A 24011-nucleotide genomic window follows, 5' to 3' on the forward strand; every position below is an offset into this window, starting at 1 on the left:
CTGGTGGTACCACCAGTTGGTCCAGGGGCTTCGTCTTCATGATGGTCGTTTCAAGTCTTATTTTAGGATTTTAGGAGTCGGGGACAGTTTGTTGCATTCTCCAGACAATCCAAGCAACTGTAAACTTCCGTCAGCACAACTGAGGGCTCGTCTCTCCATTCATTAGTTTGGACAATGGGAAAGAAATGCAAATGAGATCGGGCACTTTTCTGCCTCTGTGCACTCAGACCACTCCTTCGAAAACGCGAGGCGCAGCGGGCAGCCAAAACGCAAGGCGCCCAGGGCACATAAACAGCCCGCAAAACGCTCACTCCCAATAGAAAACAATTTAAAAAAGGCGCCTCTCACTGCAAAAAATCCTGTCAGATTTTCAACCTTAAAAGGGGGTTGGACTGCCAGAAAGGTTAAGAACCCCTGCACTAAACAATAATTCAAATCCAAACAATGTTATGCATCAAACAAGCAGCCACTATGTACTGCTGCTAACTCGCCTTTTAAGAGTGGCTCCGCATAGACATCTGGCCCTTAAATGAATTGGCCTGAAGCACAGCCCTCCCGTCTACAAAGACCCTGCTTAGACAGACGCTAACAAACCTTCAAAAAACAGGCTTGCATTTCTGTATTTTGACCGAGCAGCAGGAGCGTGTGGTGGAGAGTCTATCTGTTGGCCCCACAGCTAATGACTCTGAATGTCAGACGTATAATGAGGACACCGGTGTGAGCGTGTAGTGACTTTGGTCATCTTTACCTGTGCGTCAAAGGTGCGTCCAGAGTGGCATAGGTTGTCAGGGCTACAGAGGATAAAACCAGGGAGGATTTCTTCCTCCTCGATGCCCTTCAGCCTCAACTTCAGATTCTCCCCGGGAGTTGCATCATCTGTCTCCACATCATCGCTCAGCAGGCTCAAGACCTCCACGGTGTGCTGCGACACATAACCACAGCTATTTGTACATATTTTAAATAAACACCTTAAATAAACACATTATGCTGTACTAAAATTGGATACTTGGTTACAGGATCTTCTACCTATGTAGGCTGCTGCACATTTAATACAAGAATGGGGTCTTCAAGTTATTTCAAGTAGAGAGTTTATTGGTCCCTTGGGAGAAGGAGCAAAGTCATTACAGAGGATATCTCACCCTGTTTGGCATCATGACCAGCTGCTGGGCTTTACTGATGGATCCTGACTCCAGCTTCCCAAGGATAACTGTGCCCATATCCTGCAAACACACACACACATTTTTTTATTTTGTTCTGATGATATCACATTCAGCATTAGGCTATTATAACACTGCCAGGGCTGGTGTGTGTGTGTGTGTGTGTGTGTGTGTGTGTGTGTGTGTGTGTGGGTGTGTGTGTGTGTGTGGGTGTGTGTGTGTGTGTGTGTGTGTTCTTGTGTTGGTCTCTTGCAATGTCCAGTTTAGTATTTTATTCTGTGAATAAACCTCAGGTGACAAATGTAAATGAAATTCAAGTCAGTATCCGTCCATCTCAACATGAGATAGAAAGATACATTCAGTGCAAACTCTCAAGACTTTAAAGTAAGTATAAAAAAATGAATTCTGGTCCAAGGACTGCATTAGAAATAGAAAGATTTTACATATTCTTAATATAAACTAAAGTACAGACTCTCAGAAACAAATTGGAAATAACAAAAGAGCAGAACAGTAATGTTAAACAAATACAACAATTAAGTTTAACAGGCAAAAATGACAAGTTAGTCCTACATATCGCTGCCTTAGAATAACATTTAGAAATAAAACACAAAAACAGTAATAAACAAATTTAGGAAAGGCTTAATGAAAAGATAATAAAAAGTAATGTAGACTATGAGAAAATGTTAGCTGAACTAAAAATGGAGCAGGACAAAATGAAATGTCACATGCAATTAGAATTTGACAAAAGGCTGGTGAAAGAGAGCCAAGTAGAAGACAGTCTATTGAAAGAATTGAAACAAAGTACCTTCCGGAGGGAAAGCAGCAGATATTACTAAGGCAGGAATAAACATTACAAGCTGATGATCTGTTTCTATGATGACAAGCAGCCCAGTGTCCCTGTTACACCACTGAAGAGCCTCTGGGATTTCACTCAATGGAAGTGAAAGCGACGGCTTTTAAATCAGTCCCTCTACCCTAAACCAATCACTGCACTTCAGAGTTAAACACAGCATGCATCTGTCTTTTCTATCTTTTCATTGCAACTCTGCATCTCCTTTTACGTAGCATTTATTACTTCAACACGTAACAGCAGCAGTAAAACTGTTTCTTATACTGTGATGTTGAAACACTGCAATTAATCTGCAGTTCCAACAGTTTACAAAACCTTGGAGGAGGGGGGGGGGGTTTAGAAAATCACCCATGGATAATGACAAACTGGAGAAGGACTGAAAAAAAAGAGATTTTGGCCATTTGAACAAAAACCAAAAGAAATTTCACGCCCACTCATCTGCTGAGGATAGTGCAGTGAAGAGACAAACCGTAACAGATTTCTGTTTTTCTCTAATAATGGCTTCTTACTTTGTATTTGTCTACGATAGGTAGTCTGACTGGTCCATCGTTGGATCTAGTGAAGTTTGGCAAACTGTCCAGATGGGCAATAAATGGCAAACCCCTGGAAAAGAAAAGAAAAAGAAAGACTTCCCATCACCATAAAACATCCACCTGTTCACATTTTACGTCATAAATTTCTTCATGAGTGCGGCTGCTGTGTCGTAGCATGTCCTGCCATGGGTGACAGCCTAATACTCTAATTTCAATTGCATCTCTTTTTCATTAAATGTTTGCTCCAACCATAGCTGAGTATTATAGAAAATACTGCAGTCAGGATTTATGAAACCATGTGCATACTTTGACAAGATTCTCTTCACTAATCCCAATGAATTTGCCAAGCCTTTCTGCCCACTCTGTTGAAAAAAAAGGGTCACTAAAATGTCTTTTATAAATACTTATATATACATTGTGCTAGTTTTTCTATACTCTTAGCAAATGGCAAGGTGGATGGAGATGGAGATATGTCTGGTGGCCTTATTTAACGTTTAACCAAAAAGAATAAGCAATTGTTGAGTGGTTTCTACAGTATAGAGCTGCAATCTTCCAGTGGAAAGTATGTTGCATTATAATGGCAGATGCCAAGAAGGGCACTACTATGAATCAACATCACTAATGCACAAAAGGTGTATCTCATCATGCCCTGAGTGAAATATGACTGCTGAAAAATAAATGCATGCAACCCTTGGAGTCCTAAGACATGAGGACTTGCTATGACTACTTTCTTAACATGTAACAAAGCATCATTGTTAAGCTGAATGTGTGTAGCTGTGTTCAGCCAGTGTTACAAAGGCTTAAGAGGATGACTGCACATCCAGCATCTAAAATGTGCTCCATGAACCGGACAAGCTGACAAAGCTTCATACTGCACAACCATAGAAACCCATTGACAGGGCTGACTTACGTGTACCAGGGGCATTCAGATACAGGGTCCTTGAGGTTGGCACCTGTGAGTCCGGAGCAAGGCATAAAGTGGATGTCCTTCTTGGGGTTGAAGCCCACCTTCTTTAGAAATGGCACCAGCTTCTCCTTACACTCTTCATACCTGCAGGAACGTTATGAAAAGATGAGATGATTTATAAAAACTGTAACATGTATAACATCCCAGAAGTCACGTGGGAACCATAAACATACATCTGTTGTGAACATCTGAATAAAACAGTAGGCCAGTAAAACTGCTAATAATTCACTGATCGACATTAGTCTGCCATCAATCTACCACATCTTTAAAATACACTATTTTAACATTAACGCAGCATTAAAGCTAACATGAACATATCTATTTTCACCCGCTCTCTGTTTACCTATCTAGGCTCCAGTTGACAGTGGGGTCATCCATCTTGTTGACCAGGACAATGAGATGCTTGACTCCTGCTGTTTTAGCCAGCATGGCATGTTCCCGCGTCTGTCCTCCCTTCTCAAAGCCGGTCTCAAACTCCCCTTTCCTCGCTGAAATCACCTGATACAAACCAATAAAAAATTCTGTGAACTTATTTATAAGATATATGATAAAAAATGTACCATAGGAAATGGATCATAATGCAGATGTTTGTTTATACTCGGTGAAACATCTCACCAGTGGAATCATTTACGAATAAATGTACATCGTTTATATTAAAAAATAATCTCTAGGTGTCAGAAGAGGATTTAATCTGCGTGAGGTTAGCGTTGTGTGTCCACGTCCATCTCACCAGGACTGCCAGGTCAGCTTGTGACGCTCCACCAATCATGTTGGGGACAAAGCTCTTGTGTCCGGGGGCATCCAGGATAGTGAAGTGTTTTTTCTCAGTCTCGAAGTAAGCTCTCCCGACCTCGACTGTCTTCCCCTTGTCTCTCTCCTCCTGGTTTGTGTCTAGAGCCCACGACAGGTACCTGTGACAACCACGTTTTCTCGTTAATTTATGTTACTGCAACATATATTGATATTAAACATGAGGAGGAAAGAAATGAAAATGAAAGGCATATTATTTTTACACAACACAAGCGTTTCTCACCATGTCTCCCTGTTCTTTTCTTTCGCTTCCCTTTCATATTTTTCCAGGGTTCGCTTCTCCACCATTCCAGTTAGGTACCTTGCAAGGAGAGCACAAAGGAAGTTGTGGGCGGCCAATCAAATTATGTCGTACTTATTTTATCTGTGGCATTAAGGGAGCAAAAGTGAAACTAAAAAAATACTGTTGGGCAAGAGTCAACCTGTTCTGTTTTGTTTTTCACCTTCGGTGTTTGAACACAGCTGAAGTTACACAACATGTTCAAGCAAAATGTTTTTACAGGGCAGCCCTGCGATCAGCACAACACAGAACATGATCTGATTACTGAATCTGATTACAGAACTGATTACTCACATGATCTGTCCTCCAATAGTTGATTTACCAGCATCTGACAGACAAAGACAGGTATGAACATTATTCGACTTTCTATAATGTTAAATAAAATCCTATACATACAAATGAGACGCACCCACGTGACCGATGAAGACCACGTTCACGTGTTCTTTCTTGGGGGCGTCTGGAGGTGCCGGAGCCACTTTGGGCATGGGCATCTCCTCCTCTTCCTCCTCCATCATCTCTTCATCCTCTTTCCCAGCGGCACCGCCCTCCTCACAGACTCCTCCTGATTCCAGGTCCTCCTGTCCTCCGCCTCCTCCGCCTCCCCCGGGCTCCTCCTTCTGCTCCCACGTCTCTTCCTCTGTGGTCACGTCCGCCTCCGTGCTTCCATTCTCCACTGGAGCTGGAACAACACACGTTTACGGCACCCATACACCTGATGTTTCTCCATACTGTCTGAACGCTTCAGACAACCCACAGCTTGGACGGAGGAGGAGGAGCTATTTAATCAACACTTGCGCCAGTTTATGCCAAACTAAAATCCTTTTCCCACATTTGCAAACTCCAAAGCCGTACTGAAACTTCAAAGACAGAACTGCACTGAGTCAAGACGTCTTATTCATTATTCATCTCCCACACGATTAACATTCACATGCACTATTTCAGACATCATGTTTCTGTGTTGTGATGAGATGTGTGGTCTTTTCTAATCTTAAAATTTAATTCTGTTTTAAAAATCTGCTGCAAAGATTGATGTTTGATGTTCAGGTGCACTAACTACTATTGGAGCTGTGCCTTGAATTTCAAACGATCTAAAAAGAGTTGCAAGGCTTCACCATGTGTGGTCTCATCATTAGTCCTGTTCACTTAGAAACACAATTGATGAAATGCTCTGCCGACCAAACAAGTATAAGTCAAACAAAAAAAAACTGTAAGAGGAGTGAAAAGAAATCTGCTGAGCCCTGCAGAAGGAGCATCTTCCCATGGCAACACACAAATAAGCTTCCCATTTCCGTAACTATGAATTATGCAGTCCAGCAGTCATGTACAATGCCTATTTTCTTCTCAACCCTCGTCGCTTATAATCAGCCTGTGAGATATTGCCGCTGGCAACTCAGAAAAGCCATTCGTGCCTTGACTTTGTCGACAGTCTCATTATGCTGTAGTTATAAATGTTTAGAGCAAATTGAAGAGGCAAGTGTTAGAACAAGCATCCCAATAAATAAATGTCTGTATGAAATGTTAAAAGGAAAGGTTTCTCCAGACCACAATGACTGTCTGTCTCTCACATACACTACATGTTATCATTTTGTTTTGTCTCCCTATGACACTCACTCGCTACAGCTGCAGGTCTCAGCCTCTCTATTAAAAAACAAAAACACCACCAGTTCTCTGTAACTTGAGTCAAGGCACACAGCAACCCCACCTGAGGCCAAAAAATGTGAATGAACCTTACTGGGGCAAATTAAAACTACTCAGTGGTGACTGCATTCTTCTGGAGTAACCAAATACATTCAAACTGCTCTGACGTAGCAGACCAAGGCTTTGGACATGCAGCGCTTGACACACACACACCAATGTGTGCTACTGGGATGTTTATTTTGGGCATGGACAAGTGAAGTTGCATCATATCATATGTAGGCCCTCGCACGTGTTTACCGATGCCAGCAATCCAAATATGGTTCAGTAAGTGAACCTACAAGCAGTGACTCAAAAGTGAGCATCCAAGCTTTCCTGGTCTGAGAATTCAAATGGCTGGCTGCAGGTAAATGTACACACCTGAGCCTATAACCACACCTGTCCTGTGGTAACAACCTGCCTGACAGACAGATTTATAATATAATAACCTGAACATGCCGTGGCTGGAGTATACTGTGGATGCATACCGGCTGTTTCTGCCACCTCCATGCTGGCAACTGGATCAGGGGCACCTTGTAGGAGAGAAAACACAGCATGTCAAACTTTCATGCATATTTATCAGACAAGGGCGGTAATTTTTGACGTTCAGCTGTCACTGTTAATGCGTTATAAATAAGCTATTGGACTGTTACGACTAACTTAACACTCAAGCCGACTTGTTGATTAGTAAATGGGAATGCGATAACTGTGGCAGAGGCTGGAGTGAGCACAGCGAGCTGCAGTCAGGAAGGCTAATTTAGCTTGGTTAGCAAGCAAGCTAGCAAGTTAAGCTAACTTCCAGCCAGCTGTCTGGGGTTCACCTACCGTCTGAAGCCGGAATTTCCACGACGTTGGCTTGAAGGAAACTCGGTACAAAGACCGGGGCGTTAACGTTAGGGACAAACGGCTTGGCGTTAACGTTGAGAGCGGCGAAGGCGGTCGGTAGCCCCGCCGCGGCCTCGGCATCTTCCTCCAGCTCCCACGAATCCGGGGCTGTGTCGCTCGGGTCCATCGCTGCTTTCACCAGAGTTGACAAGCTCTCCACTGCCAGGGGGAGTGGGTGACTGTGATGCTCCCGTTAAAACGTGTAGTTGCTGGTGTTTTTTAGACTCTTAGCAGCACGTTTGAAGTTCCCATTGCTTTGTTAAGCCTTGCTTTACCAACCATATGGATCCCGTGTCCGACGAGAAGTGGTCTGCAGGACCTGCAGGCACCGCTAGAGGCCAGCACCGGCCGTACCACCGTCTAACTGTACTTTTCTCTTTCTCTGTAGGTAATCTCAGTCATCAGAATAAAAAAGGAGAAAACAAACTGTTGTCTTTTTGTTGATGTTTATTTTAACATCTCTGAAACACAGAGAAAATACCATATAAATACAATAAATACATCAAAAGTACCACAGTACAAGTCAGTACAGCTTTAGGAGGTTATATAAATTTATAAAACTCAATAAATACATTCATTAAAAATACCTTAAATGTACTAAATTGACATGAACAGGAAACTGTGCAAACATGTGTCTCTTTTCCTTTTATCCTTCATTCTTTGGCGTCGGTAACTCCTCCAGCAGAGATGGCAAAAGTGGCCTCATTCTCAGGCATATCAGGACTACAAGAAATCGAGAAGGATAGACACTTGAGGAGAGCAACTCCCAGTCCCAGATGTCTTCATTGTTCAAATTAAAGTCCAAGTCTGAGCAGTTACAAAGAAATCTTGAAAATGTGAATGAGTGTTTACAAGAGACATGTAGGAGTGGAATATTACTTTTAGGACGCACAAAATGTGTGCAATGTTAAACTCCTGCCGAGACCTTGAGCTTGGTGATGTGAGAAAATAACATGACAGGCAAAGACCTTGTTTTGATGTCACAACATGTTTTCGGGTACAGAAAATCACAGTCAGTTAGTTTAGCTGATGGTAATGGGAAGTAAAACTTTAACTGTCATTTGCAGCTGACATTGTCAAATATTTCCATCTTGATAGGAGAAAACTCACTAATTGCTAATTATTTTCGACTAAAACTTGTGTATTAGGATTTACTGAATAGAAAAATTCTTGCCTTACCTGTCAAATATTTTGGCAATCCTCATCTCTCCACGCCCCTTCCTCAGGCTGATCCGTGTGGTGGAGGCGTGGGCCAGGATGTGTCCTCCAATTGGCTTCTTGGGGTCAGCTTGAAATCTACATCAGGGACAGAAAAACCAAAAACATCTCATCAAAGCTTCAAACATTGTTGCACCCAGTGTGTCAGCAACAACACAGACTTTCAAGTACAAAATGTGTCCGATTTATTCAGAGCAAGGGAATTTCTCTTACGTCATCCCTGCGCCGGGATCAGCCGTCATTTGGTTGGTGACAAACACTGCTACGTTGTACTCTGAGAAAACCAAAAATTATACCAGTAAGCCACAGGAGCAAAACCATTAAATCATCTCCACTATTAGGAACATTCCTATTTTTTGAGATTACCATCTGAGAGACACAAAAGCTGAATTAGTCAATAAACAGCTTCAATATAGATTTCTACAGAAATTCCCTATATCTGCCAGATAAGATTAATGTTTGAATTTTACATAAATGCATATAAGAACGCTACTGGTACGGACCTTCAGAGATCTTCTGCAGCCTGGAGAGCATCTGGGCCAGTTTCTGCTGCCGCTCGGCCAGCTCTCCCCGACCAGAGAAGTCTACTCTGAACAGAGCCATGATAGAGTCGATGATCTGACAACAGAGTGGAGCAGACAAGAAGGAGACCAAGACTGAGAAAGCTAGGAAGGAATCCTACCTATAAAACGTACGCCTGTCACATACCGTTACTTTCATTCCCATGAAGTGTATTTTCACCCACCCACAGCTTCACACAGTGAATAAGTAAATTATATGGGGGAAGTAAATCTAAAGAAATGATGAATATGTGAAAACATGCTTTTAGAATGAATCTTTTTACTCACCAACAGTTTGAACACTCCTCCTTCCTCATGGAATTTCGCAGCTACAAAGTCCAACAGCTCCATCTGGTGTTCACCTGAAGGGCAAGCAAGACAAAGGTTTCAGACACCTAAAAATATTTTATATTTATTTATATTATATTTTATTTTCAGTACAAACTGCTCTGCCTTTGTACACCACAAACATGTGAATATATTAATTTATGTTCATACTGGTATAAGCCCGGGCGTAAAGCACGTTGTCCAGCACAGCATCATGGTCCACATTAAACCTGTCAGCAATGTCTCTTAGTCTGTCTGGACGACTGGAACCAGACAGGTATGAGTCAAGGATAATGTGAAACCGAATAACAAGAAGTAAAGAAGAAGTAATTGTATTATCATATTATTACACCCACTGAAGAAATATCTCCCATGAACACGTATTTAAAATCAGCACATGTCATGTGTTGGACGCGGTGCTACTTATAGCTAAGGTTCTTCCTGGGACAGCATATAAAAAACACATGAGTGTCAGAGATTCGGAAATTTTGCGATTTAAACATCAACCAAACTGCCCGTCAAATGTTGCATGGTTGTTCCCATCATCGTGAGGATACAAGGTGTTCTCTGTGTCAATGAAGATGACTTTCCCGCCTGAGTAGCCATCCTCGCCTGGCAGCTGAGAAGTGACTGGGCAAAAACAACACACAATCTGCTTTATTCAATGTATTTGACTTTTGCAGTGTTGTTTTATCATTCACTTTGGAGCAGCCACTTCTCAAAAGGCTCATTACTCACCACAGAATGTGTGAGACAGCTGGGTTTTCCCTGTGCGGAACTCTGTAGGATGAAATAATGTTGGGAGTTTTCAGTCAGTGCAAAAAAAACGATCCTGATTTAATCACACAGTGTATTTAACAATAGGAAGACGTCTCCTTACCTCCAAAGGCCTCTGTGATAGCCATACTCTCTATACCTCCACCTAAAAGTTTACTGCAGAGATAAAAATATATATTTATTGTTACATCTATGCTATGATTTGGGAATGTTTAATGCAATAAGAGAAACTAACTTTTTAGTTTCTTTGACCCAGCCACAGTATCTGCTGGGTAATCTAAATGTTTGCTAGTCACTTAACTATTTCACCAGCTAAAAACATTTTAAAGTAAAACATTCAAAAAAATATAAGTGTCAGTGTATCTGGTAAAGTTGCATAATTTGTTCCTAAATATCAATAATGTGACAATATTTTTGGTTCTGTAATAAAACAATTATAAGTAATGTGGATTAAATAATCTAGCAAGTTGAGGCGTTCGTTGTTAATTACGCTGTGCTAGAAAAAGTCTGATAAATTATGTAAATTAAATGTAATGCAGCCACAATGAGATATATTTAAGTAATATTATAATATTACAACAATACTGTATTAAATCACTATATGTCCCATCGAGCATAATATATGTAATTGTAAATGCACAAAGGTTAGGTAACAGGTTAGTAGTGTAAATTCTAGTCAAGTCATGTTATCAACATTGTGAGTAAATCTTAACTCAAACTCTTGGCTCCCAGTTGTGATGTGAAACACCTGCTTCCTCTTTGCGCTGTACTCAAAGGCAGTCTGGAAACCCACATTCTGTAAAAATAAAATAAAAGTATCTGATACGTAAAAAAAAAAAGTTTCCTTTCACAAGTAATTCAACTTCAAGTAGACAATCCAATTTTACCAGCATTTTCCCAGCAGCCTCCTTGATTTTTTCCACTTTTGCCTCTGACAGGCCCTTGATGTTGCACAAAGCCTTGCGAGTAGTCATCTGGATCCCCTTCACAGTGCAGATACCCACTGACTTCATCTTCTTGATGTCTGCCATATTCTGTGGTCACAGGTAGGAGGGACAGAGGGATGCTCACTGACTTTTGATTTGATGGGAAAACTAAGTATGTTTAAGCCCCGTTGTTTACTCACAATCCCATGTTTCTGGAGGAGGTCAATGTCTTGGAAGAAGGACTCCTGTTAGGTTCAGAGAAAAATTAAATCTGCATGAGGAAGTTGCTGAGAAGTAACATTAAACGTGTTTTTTTGCAGAGAATAATACTATTTACATTAAAGAATATCCTTACTAATAAATTATTTAAATGATTAATGATGCTGTCACACTATTTTTAATAGTTTTATATATATTTTTTTTCAATTATGTATAAATTTATATCTGGATTTATGTTTAAGATTAAGCTTTTAGTCAGTTAACTTAGTCCTAATTAACTTTGATGGCAACTTTTTTACATTTTTTAGCTGTCGGGGATTTCCTAGGCAGGGACATACATTTTAAGTTAACTGTTGTTAGCCTGCTGTTAGAGAAATTCTTAACTAACATTACAATATCTCACCTCATCATCCTGGAAACCAGAATCATCTTCAACAACCTGATCCTCTGCAGCTTTCATTTTCAATGTAATGTATGTTGAATGATTTTGCTGGTTCTGTTGATGCCAGTAAGGATATTTAACCAAAGTCAGCTAGGTTAGCTTACTTTCTAAGTAAAGTTAGCTTTAATGTCTGACTCATTAAGTTAACTAAACTCTTGTCTTTCAGCTGCTCATGACATCAACCAGAGTGTTGGACAAACTGTCAAAACTTGAATATTTTCCTGTTCAGGTACCTTAACTAGAAAACTACAAGAATCTTGAGATACTAACTAAAAAAATACAAGTTTAAGTTAAAAGGTAAAAGTTAAATGCTCCTGGGTCCCGAACCGGCTCGCGCGCAGGAACTGGCGGGAATCCGTGATTTTTGTTCTATTCAAGTGCAGTCGGAAATTACACATTTATCAGTTGAGCGACCATAAACCGTGGATGTATTAACATAAACATGACTGATCCAACACTTAAATAAATAATTATTGCTTTCAAGTGCGGACTGTCGCACTTGTTCACCTTATAAAAACATTAAAAACTCCACAAAGTAATTTATAGAAAATACAGATTTTCCTAAATGCTCATCAGTAACTATTTTAACCCTGATTGTACACTGCACTGTAACTTTTATTTTTTAATGTGTATTTTTTTAAATTTCCCTATGTTGCTTTTAAACTTTTTTATATTTCCCTGTTGCTTTTATGTAAAGCACTTTGAATTACCTTGTTGTTGAAATGTGCTATACAAATAAACTTGCCTTGCCTCATTAGTACCTGGTCTGAGCCAAAGAGAAACAACCCTCGGGACTAGAAGCTAAAACAAAAATAGCAGTGAATGCAGCACTGCATTCATATTCTTTATCTGGACTTTTTCTAGTGTTGTTTGAAAGTGTTTGCGCTACATTGTAGATATGGTGTTATATGAAACCGGCGGTGGTGGTATATTATAATGCAAGGCAAAAATATAAACTTAAGCATCATCGCTACAAATGATGGACATAACCATAACCATAGGCACGAAAAGCACAGGTAATGATTTTTTTAGGTGTAGCTCTCAGGTAAACATTCATGTTATTAGTTGCACCTGTGCTTTTCAAAACTGTCTGAAAAAAGTATGACATTGAGTCGAATAGCTATTTCAAGACAAAATCTAACAAATAATGTTACACTCTTACACTTAAAATTTCATTGCTTGTTTTTTAATAATTATAATTTAGTCTCATCTTTCATTGATAAACCCTTCCTTAATGCCTTATGGGCATATTTGAGCAAATACACAACCAACAAGCTGAAAGTAAACACTTGGCTTTCTATTCGATTCTATGTTTTATTTGCTTTACTTTAATTACTGCAGTCATCTTGAACACAAAACACAGAAGTGGGATTGCCTACTGAACAGAAGAGATTGTAAATTGTCACATGGATGACAATGAAAAGAACATTATATCTTGGGTAATGAGACTTGATCAACCACCAATACCACATATGTCCAAAAACATGTGACATGTTTCCAGGCTTACATGACAATGGCAAACTTATTTTGCATTTGACATAATAACAACAGAAAAGAACACAACAATCATTGAATCAATGAACAGCATGGAATCAGGTGTTGCTGCATTTTACAATCTATTGTTTAAAAGCAGAGAAATATAATAAAATCAATAACTGTGGCTAGTCTGAGGTGAGAGGCATTGCACTCTGACATACATCCATAGATGTACACATGTAAACCGTACAAGTACAGACAGAAACGCCTCACACAAAAGAGTTTCATATACCTTGCAGAACTTCAAGAGTGTCATGCTGTCGACCACATTTCTATCAATTAATTAATATAGTTTACAGTATGCTCCACAATGCATCGGACCAGTCTGTCACATATTCTATTAACATAATTCTCCACACAGAAGTGACACCAGCAAGCCAATGATGATGGACAAAACTGCAAACATACTGTAACGTTCTTCAGACTGCAAACACAAAGACAAAAATACAATTGGTAACCTCCAGATTTATTTTCTTTCAATGTATCCACCTGTACCTGCTAACCCCCTAAAGAACACAGTATCTATGTTGATATAAGTATTTATTTAAAAAAAAAAAAAAAAAAAAGACAAAGAAAACAGAGGCAGTGCTCCAGGAAATAAGTCTCTGCATGATGTTGGAGTAAGGAGAGACAGTGAGAGAGAAGTGTTAGAAACGAACCACATCCTCTTCCTCCTCCTCCAATCCCATTAGCCAATCCAACACGTCGGAGTGAGCCTAATGTCGCGCCACTGACATGCAGCTTTTGCTGCTTCTTTTTAAAAACTACAGTTCTTTCCCCTTCTCCGTGGTCTCTCTGTCTCTCCTTGCGACCGGCGCCGCTGTATTGCTAGCAGTAGATCTCGGGTTCATGTTGGCCCTTCCTGTCTCACATCTTGCCGGGCGCAGGAGGCATCATGCCCGGCATCCCACCAGACATTCCAGTGTTGGGCCCTAACAGGATCTAGAAGAGAAAACAGTCAATTGTTCAGGTTGCTCATCCATTTAATATTTGTTCTCATAGCTTATTTCTGTTCATACTGCATTCACGCCTCAGGCCATGTCAATACTTGCTTCTCCAATCTAACTATTAATGAAGTCCGTCATAGTTCACCTGAAAATGCCTCCCAAATCTGAATACTCACCTGTCTCTGCTGTTGTAGTTGCTGCTGCTCCAGCTGTAGTCTTTCTGTCTCAAACACAACAGGCAGCACCAGGATCATGAAGGAGGTAGTACCCACCCAGAGCGCCGAGCGGGAAAAACTGAAACAAGTTAACAACCTGATTAGCTTCTGTTGTTTTAGATGTGCCAGTCCTAGGTATGGACCAAGGACTTTCATTTCTAAGATTACCTTCCAAAGGTTTACAAGTTGTGACTCTGGCTAAAGACAGGACCAGTGGCTGCTGCTGGGATCGAACCTACGAATTTGCAGATTCTCTTGATCCACTTGGATACCATGACACATGTATACATTTGTGCAATGATAAGGTGAGATTCAAACGTGAAAGAGATGTACCTGTAAAACCTCTTAGCCAGTGAGACGGAGCATTGTGCAGACACCTCAGCAGCAGAGCGAACTGTGTCAGGAAACATCTCTGTAAGGCCCCACAACCTCTCCATCAGCGTCTCATCCAGCTTGAGGAGACAAAGACAAACATCAGACAAAGACTGTGAGTAAGCAATCAATAAAAATTAATCCAGATTAATTTATTAATTTCGTTATTCCATGATCATTTTGCTACAGGTTGATTTAGCTGATATAACAGTGAGAAATGCTCATGCTACTGTAACATTCAAGATAATAACATGATAGTAAAATTAACTGCTAGTTAGACTAAATTGTAACTATTTAATCGTTTTGTTTCCTTGCAACAGACCACGGACTCAGACAGGGTTTGTCAAAGCCAGACACCTCAGTAGCTAAATTAGCAAGTTAGCATTACGGCCATGTTAGCTAGCCATGTTTAGCATAGAAAAGGACAAGGTAGAAACAGAAAGTGAGGCTCTATGTAACACCTTTCTTCTTATCGACATTTCAGAAGTACCCCAGGATGACTTGCCACTTACATCTTCATCTTCGTCGTCGTCAATCTCGTCCTCGGGGGGCCGGGTGGACACCGGGCCCGCAGCTGGGGACAGCTCCTCGATTGCGGCCATGACTCCTGCTCGTCTCTGTCGGGCTGGATCAGCTGTGTGCACGATGAAAACGTCGCGAGCAATCAGTTTAATCTATGTCTGATTATTTTACCCCGGTCTTCATTAAATGCTAGGAAAAGGCGTGCATCGGTTCGCAGACAGCCTGAGGTCACAGTGGGGGGAAAACGTGAGGCTTGTCGGGACGGATGACGGGAGCAGGGCAGGGGTCAGTTTGTACTTCGATAAAAAATATACAGCTCCCCCTGCCGTAGCGGCTGTCTACTGCAAGGCGAAGTTCTACATTTCAACAACAAGGCAATTCAAAGTGCTTTACGTAAAACACAATCGCAACATACGGAAATACAAAAAAGACAATTAAATAAAAATTTTAAATAGAGTCACATAGGAAATAAAAACAGGTTCTACACCCGTAATTAATGGGTTACGAATTATCAAGCTTTTCATCTTCTGTTGTTCTGCTTTTTACATTTTTTTATGGTAAAACAAGTTACAGCAGCCAGAAATGTGAACGTTATTAACTAAAAAATACTATTGTGATGTATGTACGTTCAGCAGGGCCTCTCTAGTAGTAATAAATCTCTAATGTCTCTGACCTTAGATTTGAACATCTTCCATGATTTGCAAATACAACTGCACTTTTTCAATACTGTAACTTGTATAGAGCAGTGGTTCTCAAACGTTTCACGTCAAGGAGCCCTAAACTGACAGAAATCACACACCTTTATTTGATAAGATTTGGTCCCAGATTGGCCATCTGATTGGATTTTGACTTTTAGATGGTTAATATTTTATTTATGGATGGAATTATAGTAAAAAAACAAATTATTCCCCTTTTTGCTGGAACCCGACAGAAACCCCTCAATGACCCCTGGGGATCCATGCTGTCCATTTAGAGAACAAGTGGTATAGAGCCCTAAGAATCAGTGTGCCAATATACATCATCCTTATGTCACTAATTAAGCATTGGTAAAACATATAAATTGGCATTGTTGCAGCACTAATACATAGTTGTTGATACGTATGAAGGAACAAAAACAAATATTAGTGCATTGATAAACACATGGAGAACTAAGAATAATAGTAGTAGTAGTAGTAGTACAGTGTTCCAGTTTGTGCTTAATGTTAGGAAATATAACACTACAGAAATATTCACATTGTCCCTCATGGATCTACGTGAAGTCGGTTCTAAGTCAGCCTGCTAGACACCTAGGACAAACTAATGAATGCATTCAAAGTTCAAAGTGGAACCATTGCACTTAATCCAAATATACGCATTCATTTGCAATCAAAGATACATTGAAAATACATTTTATATACATTAACTTTGATTGACAAATTCTGAAGTAGGCTATTTGTGAATCATATATGGATTTTCACTTATCATTGTATTATTGCCAGCCACATATGGTTCCAGGAAGCCTAAATATTATTCTATATACATAACTTGTAACTAGGCCTAAATTAAAGAAAATAGTCACCAGCCCTTATTATTTCCTGTTAGTTAAAAAAACAAACACATATTTGATTACCTCTACCTGTTGTGTGTGTGTATGGTGCAACAGTAAAACATAGTGTAAAAACTATGTGAGTTTGTGTGGGGGTTTGAGCTTTAGTATTTGTTTTTATTTTTGGATTCTGTTTGTGGGGGTTTGAGCTTTGGTATTTGTTTTTATTTTTGGATTCTGTTTGTGGGGGTTTGAGCTTTGGTATTTGTTTTTATTTTTGGATTCTGCTTGATGTTTAACCACCGTATGGCTCCTGTTACTAAACAGTGTCAGTAAAGGGTGACTCTAAAGCCTTTTTTTTCCAGATAAGTTGTTGTTGCTGGGAATAGCAAGCGGGGGGCTGGTCATGGAAAAGTTCTGGGATGCAGGGATTCCTTGTTTACATCCTCCCGGAGTACGCCACCGGGGGCGGGGTTAGCTCCGCCCTCATTCTTCGGGCCTGACGTCATTGTCGCTTGTGTTTTTTATGAATGAAGGAATCCAACCTCAGAGAGCAGCGGAGTAATTCCGGGAAAAGGCGGACTGACATTTTGTCGCCAGAGTCGCTTCGACCCAGCAGGTAAATTATAATTTTTAACAAAATATTAAGCGTTATAATTTTTATCCGTGATTCGCCGAACATTAGGGGACTTGTATCTGTCGGAGACCTGCCAGCCAACCAAGGACAAGGCAGCTGTTTGCTTTTATCTCCTTTAGCTCGTCAGAGACCGTTGAAGCTAGGTGCTAACACAGTTAACATTACTAGCATGTTTAAGATGATGCGAATACTTTGACCCCGCTCTTCATATTTATGCCTCTATATTCGTAACATTTGACAGCCAGAGGGGATTTTCACTCCCTTGTTTAACTGTATGCTTAAAAGCAATTTAAATGTATTATTTAAAGGCTTGCTAAAATGGATGTCGAGGGCACTCGTGATGGCTGTTTACTATATGGCAGCAGCGCCTTTACCCCAAGCTGGCAAGCAGCTCCTCTCCCTATAAGGATAAGGCTGGATTCTGGATGTAGCTAGACGAGTAAATATCGTTCCCAGAAGTAGTATGTGGTAGCTGTTTATTATTGAGTCGTGTAATATTAAACGGAATAGCCATTGTGGTGTTTAAACCCTGTTAGCTAGTGCGTTTGGCAGTGCTGCGTTCACTTGTTGCGTTCCACCGCGGTAGCCGAAGAAGTACTATGTCCTCTAAAGTGATATTTATAGTGAATTACGAACGTGGATATCCTGTGCTGTTTGGACAGACACAGAAAGACGTGGTCACAGATGTTTTTCCTGCGTCTGGGCTAACTGGCAATCTTGGCGGAGCTGAGCAAACGGTTTATTGCTGAATCACCCTGACTTTACGAAACGGCGGCGGTCTCGTTTACCGAGTCCACTTGCTGTTTAGACAACCGCTGTTGCTGCAACCGTCCACTTCCCACGCTTTTCGGGAAATTCTGTTTACTGTCAGGAAACTACAGACCATTATAACAGGTGTTTTATTTAGCTTATAAGGTTCGACACCTTCCGTACACCAGTTGTAGGCCTACACGTGCCCTTTAAAGCACATTTTACTGATATGATGTCAAGTTTTGAGGAGCATTGGATTTTGGTTTTGTAAAAGTGGAACCTAGAAAATGAAATGTAATTTTGAAACTTAAATGCCTCTTTTTGCTTGTATGGTCCCTCCTCCTGCCGGCTGCATGGTTTGTTGGGAGTTTGTTTTAATGTTGCAGGAGAGCAGCACAGATCAAGTCTTTTCTTCAGGTCCACTGCTTGTGTATGTAGCTCTGTCTACACAGATGTCTACACCACTTTGTTTTTGTTTTGTTTAGATTTGATAGTTTTGAGTCCTGGAACAAAAGGCTATTTTTCATTTAGTAAGGAAATTGAGGTACAAATGAAAATACTTTCAAAAGTAAAGCAGAAAACTAATTTACCATAACTTGAAAATATCTTAAATAATTGATGTTAAACCAAAACAAAGATTCTGACAACTGCGAATTTCCTCATGTGTTCTGTCACAGAATGCTTTGAAAAAAAAAAAGTGCATGACCGTATCTTCAAGATGTTTTAGTTGTTTATGATTTACTAGAGGGAAGGGACAAATACAGTGCCAACTATCATAAATACATCCAGCAAAGAATGTGGTGAAGTGGTGAAATTCAGCTGTGGTATGATCTTGTCTAGATCAGCCTGTTTCTCAAAGAAAAATGAAAGTGCAAGGAGTTAGATCATCAGTGAAGTTGCCTAAAGGTCAACAGCAACCTCAAAGCAACCAGTGGACTGTATCTTGTCATCATGCAACCCTGCTAAACATTTATTTCATGCTTCTGGGATGTTGAAAGGCTAAAATGAAAGCCCATTCGCGGTAAAAAGAAAATCCAATGTCGCAATGAAGCTGTTAGTGAACACATTGACGCTCTCCAAAAGCCATATGGGGGAAAACACCCTGTGGTTTGATGATGTCAAGGTAGAAATTGTCTGTCTCAGTTAAATGTTAATGTCAGCGTCATATCTTTTGTTATACAGCCACTCAAGTTGAAGTGCAGAGTCATATTTTTTTTTTTTTATCAACATGATATTGATCTGACGTGCACAGCCAGCTCAGCCAAGAAGAGCAGTTCATGTTGGCCAGCTGTAATGTTGGACTTTAATCCCACACAGCAACATTTGTGAGCTGACCTTAAGAGGAGTGTAGGAGGCCCCCACGCGGGCTGTGAGAACAGTTCAGCACGAAGAATGGGAGAAAATTTCCAAATACAGTAGTGTTAAGGCGGTACAGACTTAAACAAACACTCTTACTGCTGTTATTACAACCGGTCACTGAAAGCAGCAGTTTAAGCCAAAGTTAGGATTGGGTAAGTTTGTGCTATTTTGAATATAATGTAATGAAAAGAACAAGCCTGAAAAAAGCATTTAATTAAAAAAAAAAATTAGTTAGTATAGTTTTCTATGTAGAGGTTATTGTGACGTTGTTGTGTTCCCTCTCATGCCCCATAAAAAAGTAAAGTAAAGACAGATTTGGACCGTTGGTGTTGTGTTGACAAGAGGAAGTGTTGAGGGAATTGGTTAGGACACCTGCTTTGAGCAAGTAAAGGGCAGGCACATGATAACTTCCTCCTCACTATTCCAGCTAACAGAGAAAGGCATGTCACTTTCAAAACCTCCTCTTCCTTTCATATCACACCGCAGAGTTTAATAAGAGAGTGCGTTTGGAGAAGCATGAAAGATCTGTGGGTTCTCCTTTTCTTTATCGAGCATGACTTGCTGTCTTGTGAGTGGATGGTAAATGTCAGGCCAGACGCCGGGCCAAAACAGCACCATGTCCTCAGTCTCATGTGATAACATACCTTCTTTTTTTGTGTGTGCTTATTTCTTGCTTTTGGTCTTCCAGCGTGTCTGTATCTGTGTTGACTGGTGTTTGGTGGGGGAAAAAAAACGGAAGACAGATCATGACGACAGAAAGAAACAGCAAAGCCCTGAAGGTAATGCACAGCTAGAAATCCAGCTAAGATAAAATACATGAAATAAAAGTTTTATTATATATTTTTATAAAAGGGAAAACCTTAATGTTGAAAATAAGTTTTAATCCCCTCACTATCAGTCATTTTTTAACACTATCGTTTGTATTTCTTCTCTTCCTTCTACATGTGTCCTCCCTTCCTGTTTCCTCCCCTCCTCCTTCCTCTTCAAGGTGAAGCAGGAATGTGGCGAGAATGTGCCCGTCCTGTCGGACAGTGAGCTCATGTCCCTCTCAGTACGAGAGTTGAACCTCCACCTGCGCGGCCTGTCCCGCGAGGAGATCCAAAAGCTGAAACAGCGCCGTCGCACCTTGAAGAACCGGGGATATGCCGCCAGCTGCCGGGTCAAACGGGTGTCCCAGCGCGAAGCCCTGGAGCAGCAGAAAACGGAGCTCCAGAGAGAGGTGGAGAGGCTCGGAGCCGAGAACGCCGGTATGAGGAAAGAGCTGGAGGGGCTCGGCGCACGTCTGGCCGCGCTCCAGAGGTTTGCCAGGGGCCTGGAGGCCGGAGGGGGCCACCTGCTGGCTACAGCTCCTCGCCTCAACACTGCCTCAGTCATCACCATTGTGAAGAGTCCACCACAGCCTCAGCAACAGAGAGAACATGAGCCGTCCTAGAAGGAGCTGCTGCAGCCAGACTGGGGGGGGAGGGACACACAACCTGCAATGCAAACACACACACACCTACAGGCAAACATATACTATACACATGCCAAGAACAGGAAGACGATATTAGTAGGGAAATACTAAACACTTGTGTGCGTTACACCTCGTTCACATTTCAAAATTCTGTTGGGTTATATATCCAGGAGTCATCCATTCCTGCATGACAAAGTTTTGACGAAGTGGTGTGCAACGTCACCGAACAGACAACAGCTATGCTTAGTTTTCCAAAGCAAGGGCCAGGAACGGTTGAAAAATCATCTAGGACCGGTGGAGGCGTCCTCCGCTTAATGCCGTTTTATGACACTGCAGCTTAGTTGAGCGAAATTTAGGAAAGCGTCTTTGTTTAGAAGCTGTCAAAGTTTAGTATTATATTCAGAAAGCTGCAGCAGGTATAATGTGAACGAGGCGTCGAGCACTCCGATATCTCTCTCACACACACACAAATGAACAAAACCCTCACACTCATTCTCCTGATCCACACGGGGCGATGCCATTGGCTAACTGGACTCAGACAGAAGCCAGACCACCCCAACCAGAGTTACTGTACATCTTCACTGCTCAGCAAATCCGGCTCTGGCGCTGCTGCTCTCTGCAGCCGAAAGTTTGGCGCTTCTCTCTGCTTCAGTTTACGGCACCTGACCAAGAACAAAATGCCAGCGTGGAGCAGACATATGACCAGCTTCCTCCAGCTCTACGATGTCTGCATTCCTGGTTATGTTGGGGTCTGAAGTTGCTAGCTCTCATAGGGCTCGTGGGTCCCCAAAATAATGAAGAGTTTCTCTACCTTGGTGTCACTTGATATGCAGACGGGGTCATTTGAGATTTCAGAGGCTAATATAGTTTGTGTTTAATAGTTTCACAAGGATAATTTCTATATAATTGTTTTGGAGCTTCCGTCATGGACTTCAGAATAAAATACAACAGTATGCCATACTCTGATTCACTTGACAGCTCTGTAACTGTTGGGTCAATGTGGATTTTCGGAAGCAAACATGGTCACATGGTCTAGAAAAAGGTTGAGAAACACATTCACGCATCATGAATCCCTTCGAACTGTCCATTATGTGAAATATCTTAGTTAGGATCCACCTGCCGCTGCTCCCTCCCTACCTGTCCTACTCTGTGTGAGAGGAAAGTAGTTTTGTACTGCTTGTGTACAAATTTCTCACATTAATGCAGTGCCTTCAGTGTATCTTGGAGTATAAACCCAAGAGGGAAACGGTTTAAAAACGGACTGTAATCGCTCCTTCTCGACTGTTCACGACCGCACATTTCTTTGTTTAGGATTTCTTTGAATTCTCCTATTTTCTGAGTTGTGATCCCTCATTGCTCATTTCACAATTCCTACTGTGCAGTAACTTTGCTGCAGTCTGTTGTGGCTTCATTTTATTTTTTCATATCTGGTAGACTTCCAACAACAGATGTTGGTCATTTTGCTAAAAACATGTAAAAGCGGAGACGCATCTGGTAGGAATTACGCTCAAGTTGATGCAAATCCTCTGCATACATTCCCGTTCTGTGTTCTGATTTATAATGTTTGTGCCGTTGAGAGACGAAAATGTTGAGTGACATTTATCAGAGATATATTCTATATTTTATTTGTATTTAAAGGTAGATATTATGAAAAGACAAGCTAACGAGTGCTGTGATGTTCTGTATGTTTTCAGAAGTACTTACTTATGACTAGTCCGGGGATATGTCTAATTATTGTGTTGTGTGGCGACGATGATTACTTTTACGAAATGTTAATTATTAGCTATGTAGAAATATGCTCAAAGCCAATGGCCATATTGCTGTATGATGATTTTTGTGTGTGTGTGTTTTTGCCATGTTTGTACTAGCTTGTCATAGTGGATTCTTGGAGGGATATTATTTTTCTATGATGATTTTGTACGTTTATTTGTGTGAAAAATTAAGGTCCCTTAATTGGCTGGGCGGGCAGATCCTCGGAATGTTAAAGGAAGAGCGGGAAGTGGTAAATGTGGAGAGAGAGAGAGAGATAAAGGCGAAGATGAGGAGGAGATAAGAAGGTTAGGATGAGAGGTTGTTGAATGATGGCAAAAGAAAGTTGGCAAGGCAGACTGGGAAAGAAGGTGGAAAGGGGCGGGGCTTTATTCACTTGAAACCCTCCATCGGTCACAGGCCTGTTGCAGTCAAGGCATGTTCAAACAGGCTTGGACTTCATGGAGTCTAGGCCACTGAATAGTGCTAGCAATATCATTTATAAGCAGGCATTGTAACGCATTAGACTGTGTTGACAAATAACTCCTAAAGATATGTGGCATATTTAGCTATATGAATATCAGTGTGGCAAAGCATTTATTCTCAACATTTTAACGTCTCGCATCTGTCAAACTGTGCTGGGTGTTTTGTAATACTTGCAAAACAAATGTTTTTTGTATTTATTACTTGTATTTTTTCTATTGTGAAAATTTAAGTACATTGTCTATTTTATATATTAATTATAATAAATGTTGTACATATTGTACATAAGATGGTGTTTGTGGTTGTGGGCTGGATTGGAACAGCGGGTACACACGTGGTGCAGAGAGGAAGTGGATCTACAGGATGTGTTGCACAAGTTATCTCTCCAGATCATAAGATATTTGTAGATTCTGGATTTTTGTCTTTGAGGGAGAAGGAGCGGACGCAATTATAAGAATTTTTAACTGGACACAAGTCATTATTTAAAGCAGAGTATTTTTATAGGTGTTTAAAGCATATCTAGAGGGGGACTTCAAACCCTTTACCCACCGTGGCTTTCTTTAACACATTTTTATTATATATAAACAAAACAGTTAATTTACATACCAGACTAAATATCTTATTTCTCATACTTGACATGAAATAGCAGCATATCAGAGCAGCTTTATAATAAACAATGAACTGAAAACGAAAAGTCATTCAAATAAAAGACAGTTATGAATTAAAACTACATATTTTTCCCTCCTGTGGCCGACCTCTACAGCATACAGGACTATTTCAACACACACCACTACTCCTGTTAGCAGCCCTTAAACCTGCATTTACATCATTAATCTAC

The 24011-nt window shown here is 40.7% G+C and overlaps 4 protein-coding genes across 5 annotated transcripts in view; 1 reads left to right on the plus strand and 3 right to left on the minus strand.

The window, feature by feature from the left end:
- Positions 1–7490, minus strand: part of gspt1 (G1 to S phase transition 1) — a 10899-nt gene extending 3409 nt beyond the window's left edge. The window contains exons 1-11 of one of the 2 annotated variants that reach the window (XM_046068172.1): positions 7097–7490; positions 6721–6804; positions 5007–5276; positions 4892–4925; positions 4541–4618; positions 4238–4418; positions 3851–4005; positions 3451–3591; positions 2517–2610; positions 1140–1220; positions 749–922 (exon numbers count right to left, since the gene is read on the minus strand). In XM_046068172.1, coding sequence (XP_045924128.1) covers positions 749–922; positions 1140–1220; positions 2517–2610; positions 3451–3591; positions 3851–4005; positions 4238–4418; positions 4541–4618; positions 4892–4925; positions 5007–5276; positions 6721–6804; positions 7097–7283 — 1479 coding nt within the window. In that variant the 5' untranslated portion in view covers positions 7284–7490. The remainder of the gene's footprint in view (positions 1–748; positions 923–1139; positions 1221–2516; positions 2611–3450; positions 3592–3850; positions 4006–4237; positions 4419–4540; positions 4619–4891; positions 4926–5006; positions 5277–6720; positions 6805–7096) is intronic. The other variant, XM_046068173.1, reaches the window with a different exon arrangement.
- Positions 7491–7585: 95 nt separating this feature from the next.
- On the minus strand, positions 7586–11968 carry dmc1 (DNA meiotic recombinase 1). Its single transcript, XM_046068177.1, has 13 exons — positions 11587–11968; positions 11165–11209; positions 10926–11072; positions 10752–10834; positions 10142–10194; positions 10000–10041; positions 9819–9891; positions 9433–9524; positions 9223–9296; positions 8878–8992; positions 8588–8648; positions 8336–8452; positions 7586–7879 (listed from the first exon to the last, which is right to left on the minus strand). The coding sequence occupies exons 1-13, from the start codon at positions 11641–11643 to the stop codon at positions 7810–7812; spliced, it is 1029 nt and encodes a 342-aa protein (XP_045924133.1). The 5' UTR covers positions 11644–11968; the 3' UTR covers positions 7586–7809.
- A 951-nt stretch (positions 11969–12919) lies between these two features.
- tomm22 (translocase of outer mitochondrial membrane 22 homolog (yeast)) lies at positions 12920–15500 on the minus strand. The gene is made up of 4 exons (XM_046069872.1): positions 15208–15500; positions 14657–14775; positions 14285–14402; positions 12920–14103 (listed from the first exon to the last, which is right to left on the minus strand). Exons 1-4 carry the CDS (start codon positions 15295–15297, stop codon positions 14029–14031), a joined length of 402 nt encoding a protein of 133 aa, XP_045925828.1. The 5' UTR covers positions 15298–15500; the 3' UTR covers positions 12920–14028.
- A 1793-nt stretch (positions 15501–17293) lies between these two features.
- maff (v-maf avian musculoaponeurotic fibrosarcoma oncogene homolog F) lies at positions 17294–23456 on the plus strand. Its single transcript, XM_046069593.1, has 3 exons — positions 17294–17361; positions 20177–20267; positions 20477–23456. Exons 2-3 carry the CDS (start codon positions 20235–20237, stop codon positions 20918–20920), a joined length of 477 nt encoding a protein of 158 aa, XP_045925549.1. The 5' UTR covers positions 17294–17361; positions 20177–20234; the 3' UTR covers positions 20921–23456.
- The last annotated feature ends 555 nt before the right edge of the window (positions 23457–24011 follow it).

This window comes from Micropterus dolomieu, linkage group LG14, assembly GCF_021292245.1.
Source record: "Micropterus dolomieu isolate WLL.071019.BEF.003 ecotype Adirondacks linkage group LG14, ASM2129224v1, whole genome shotgun sequence".
Taxonomy (NCBI): Eukaryota; Metazoa; Chordata; class Actinopteri; order Centrarchiformes; family Centrarchidae; genus Micropterus; species Micropterus dolomieu.

Bases quoted from the DNA above. Each gene is read 5' to 3' on its own strand.
- dmc1 (XM_046068177.1), bottom strand. From the start codon at position 11,643: ATGAAAGCTGCAGAGGATCAGGTTGTTGAAGATGATTCTGGTTTCCAG. The intron at 10,195-10,751 runs GTTAAGATTTAC...TTATCTCTGCAG, and splicing joins ACTGGGAGCCAAGAGTTTGA to TAAACTTTTAGGTGGAGGTA. The intron at 9,297-9,432 runs GTATGAACATAA...CTTGCCCTTCAG, and splicing joins TTACGCCCGGGCTTATACCA to GTGAACACCAGATGGAGCTG.
- tomm22 (XM_046069872.1), bottom strand. From the start codon at position 15,297: ATGGCCGCAATCGAGGAGCTGTCCCCAGCTGCGGGCCCGGTGTCCACC. The intron at 14,403-14,656 runs GTACATCTCTTT...AACTTGTTTCAG, and splicing joins CTGGCTAAGAGGTTTTACAG to TTTTTCCCGCTCGGCGCTCT. The intron at 14,104-14,284 runs GTGAGTATTCAG...TTTCTCTTCTAG, and splicing joins AACTACAACAGCAGAGACAG to ATCCTGTTAGGGCCCAACAC.
- maff (XM_046069593.1), top strand. From the start codon at position 20,235: ATGACGACAGAAAGAAACAGCAAAGCCCTGAAG. The intron at 20,268-20,476 runs GTAATGCACAGC...TTCCTCTTCAAG, and splicing joins GAAACAGCAAAGCCCTGAAG to GTGAAGCAGGAATGTGGCGA.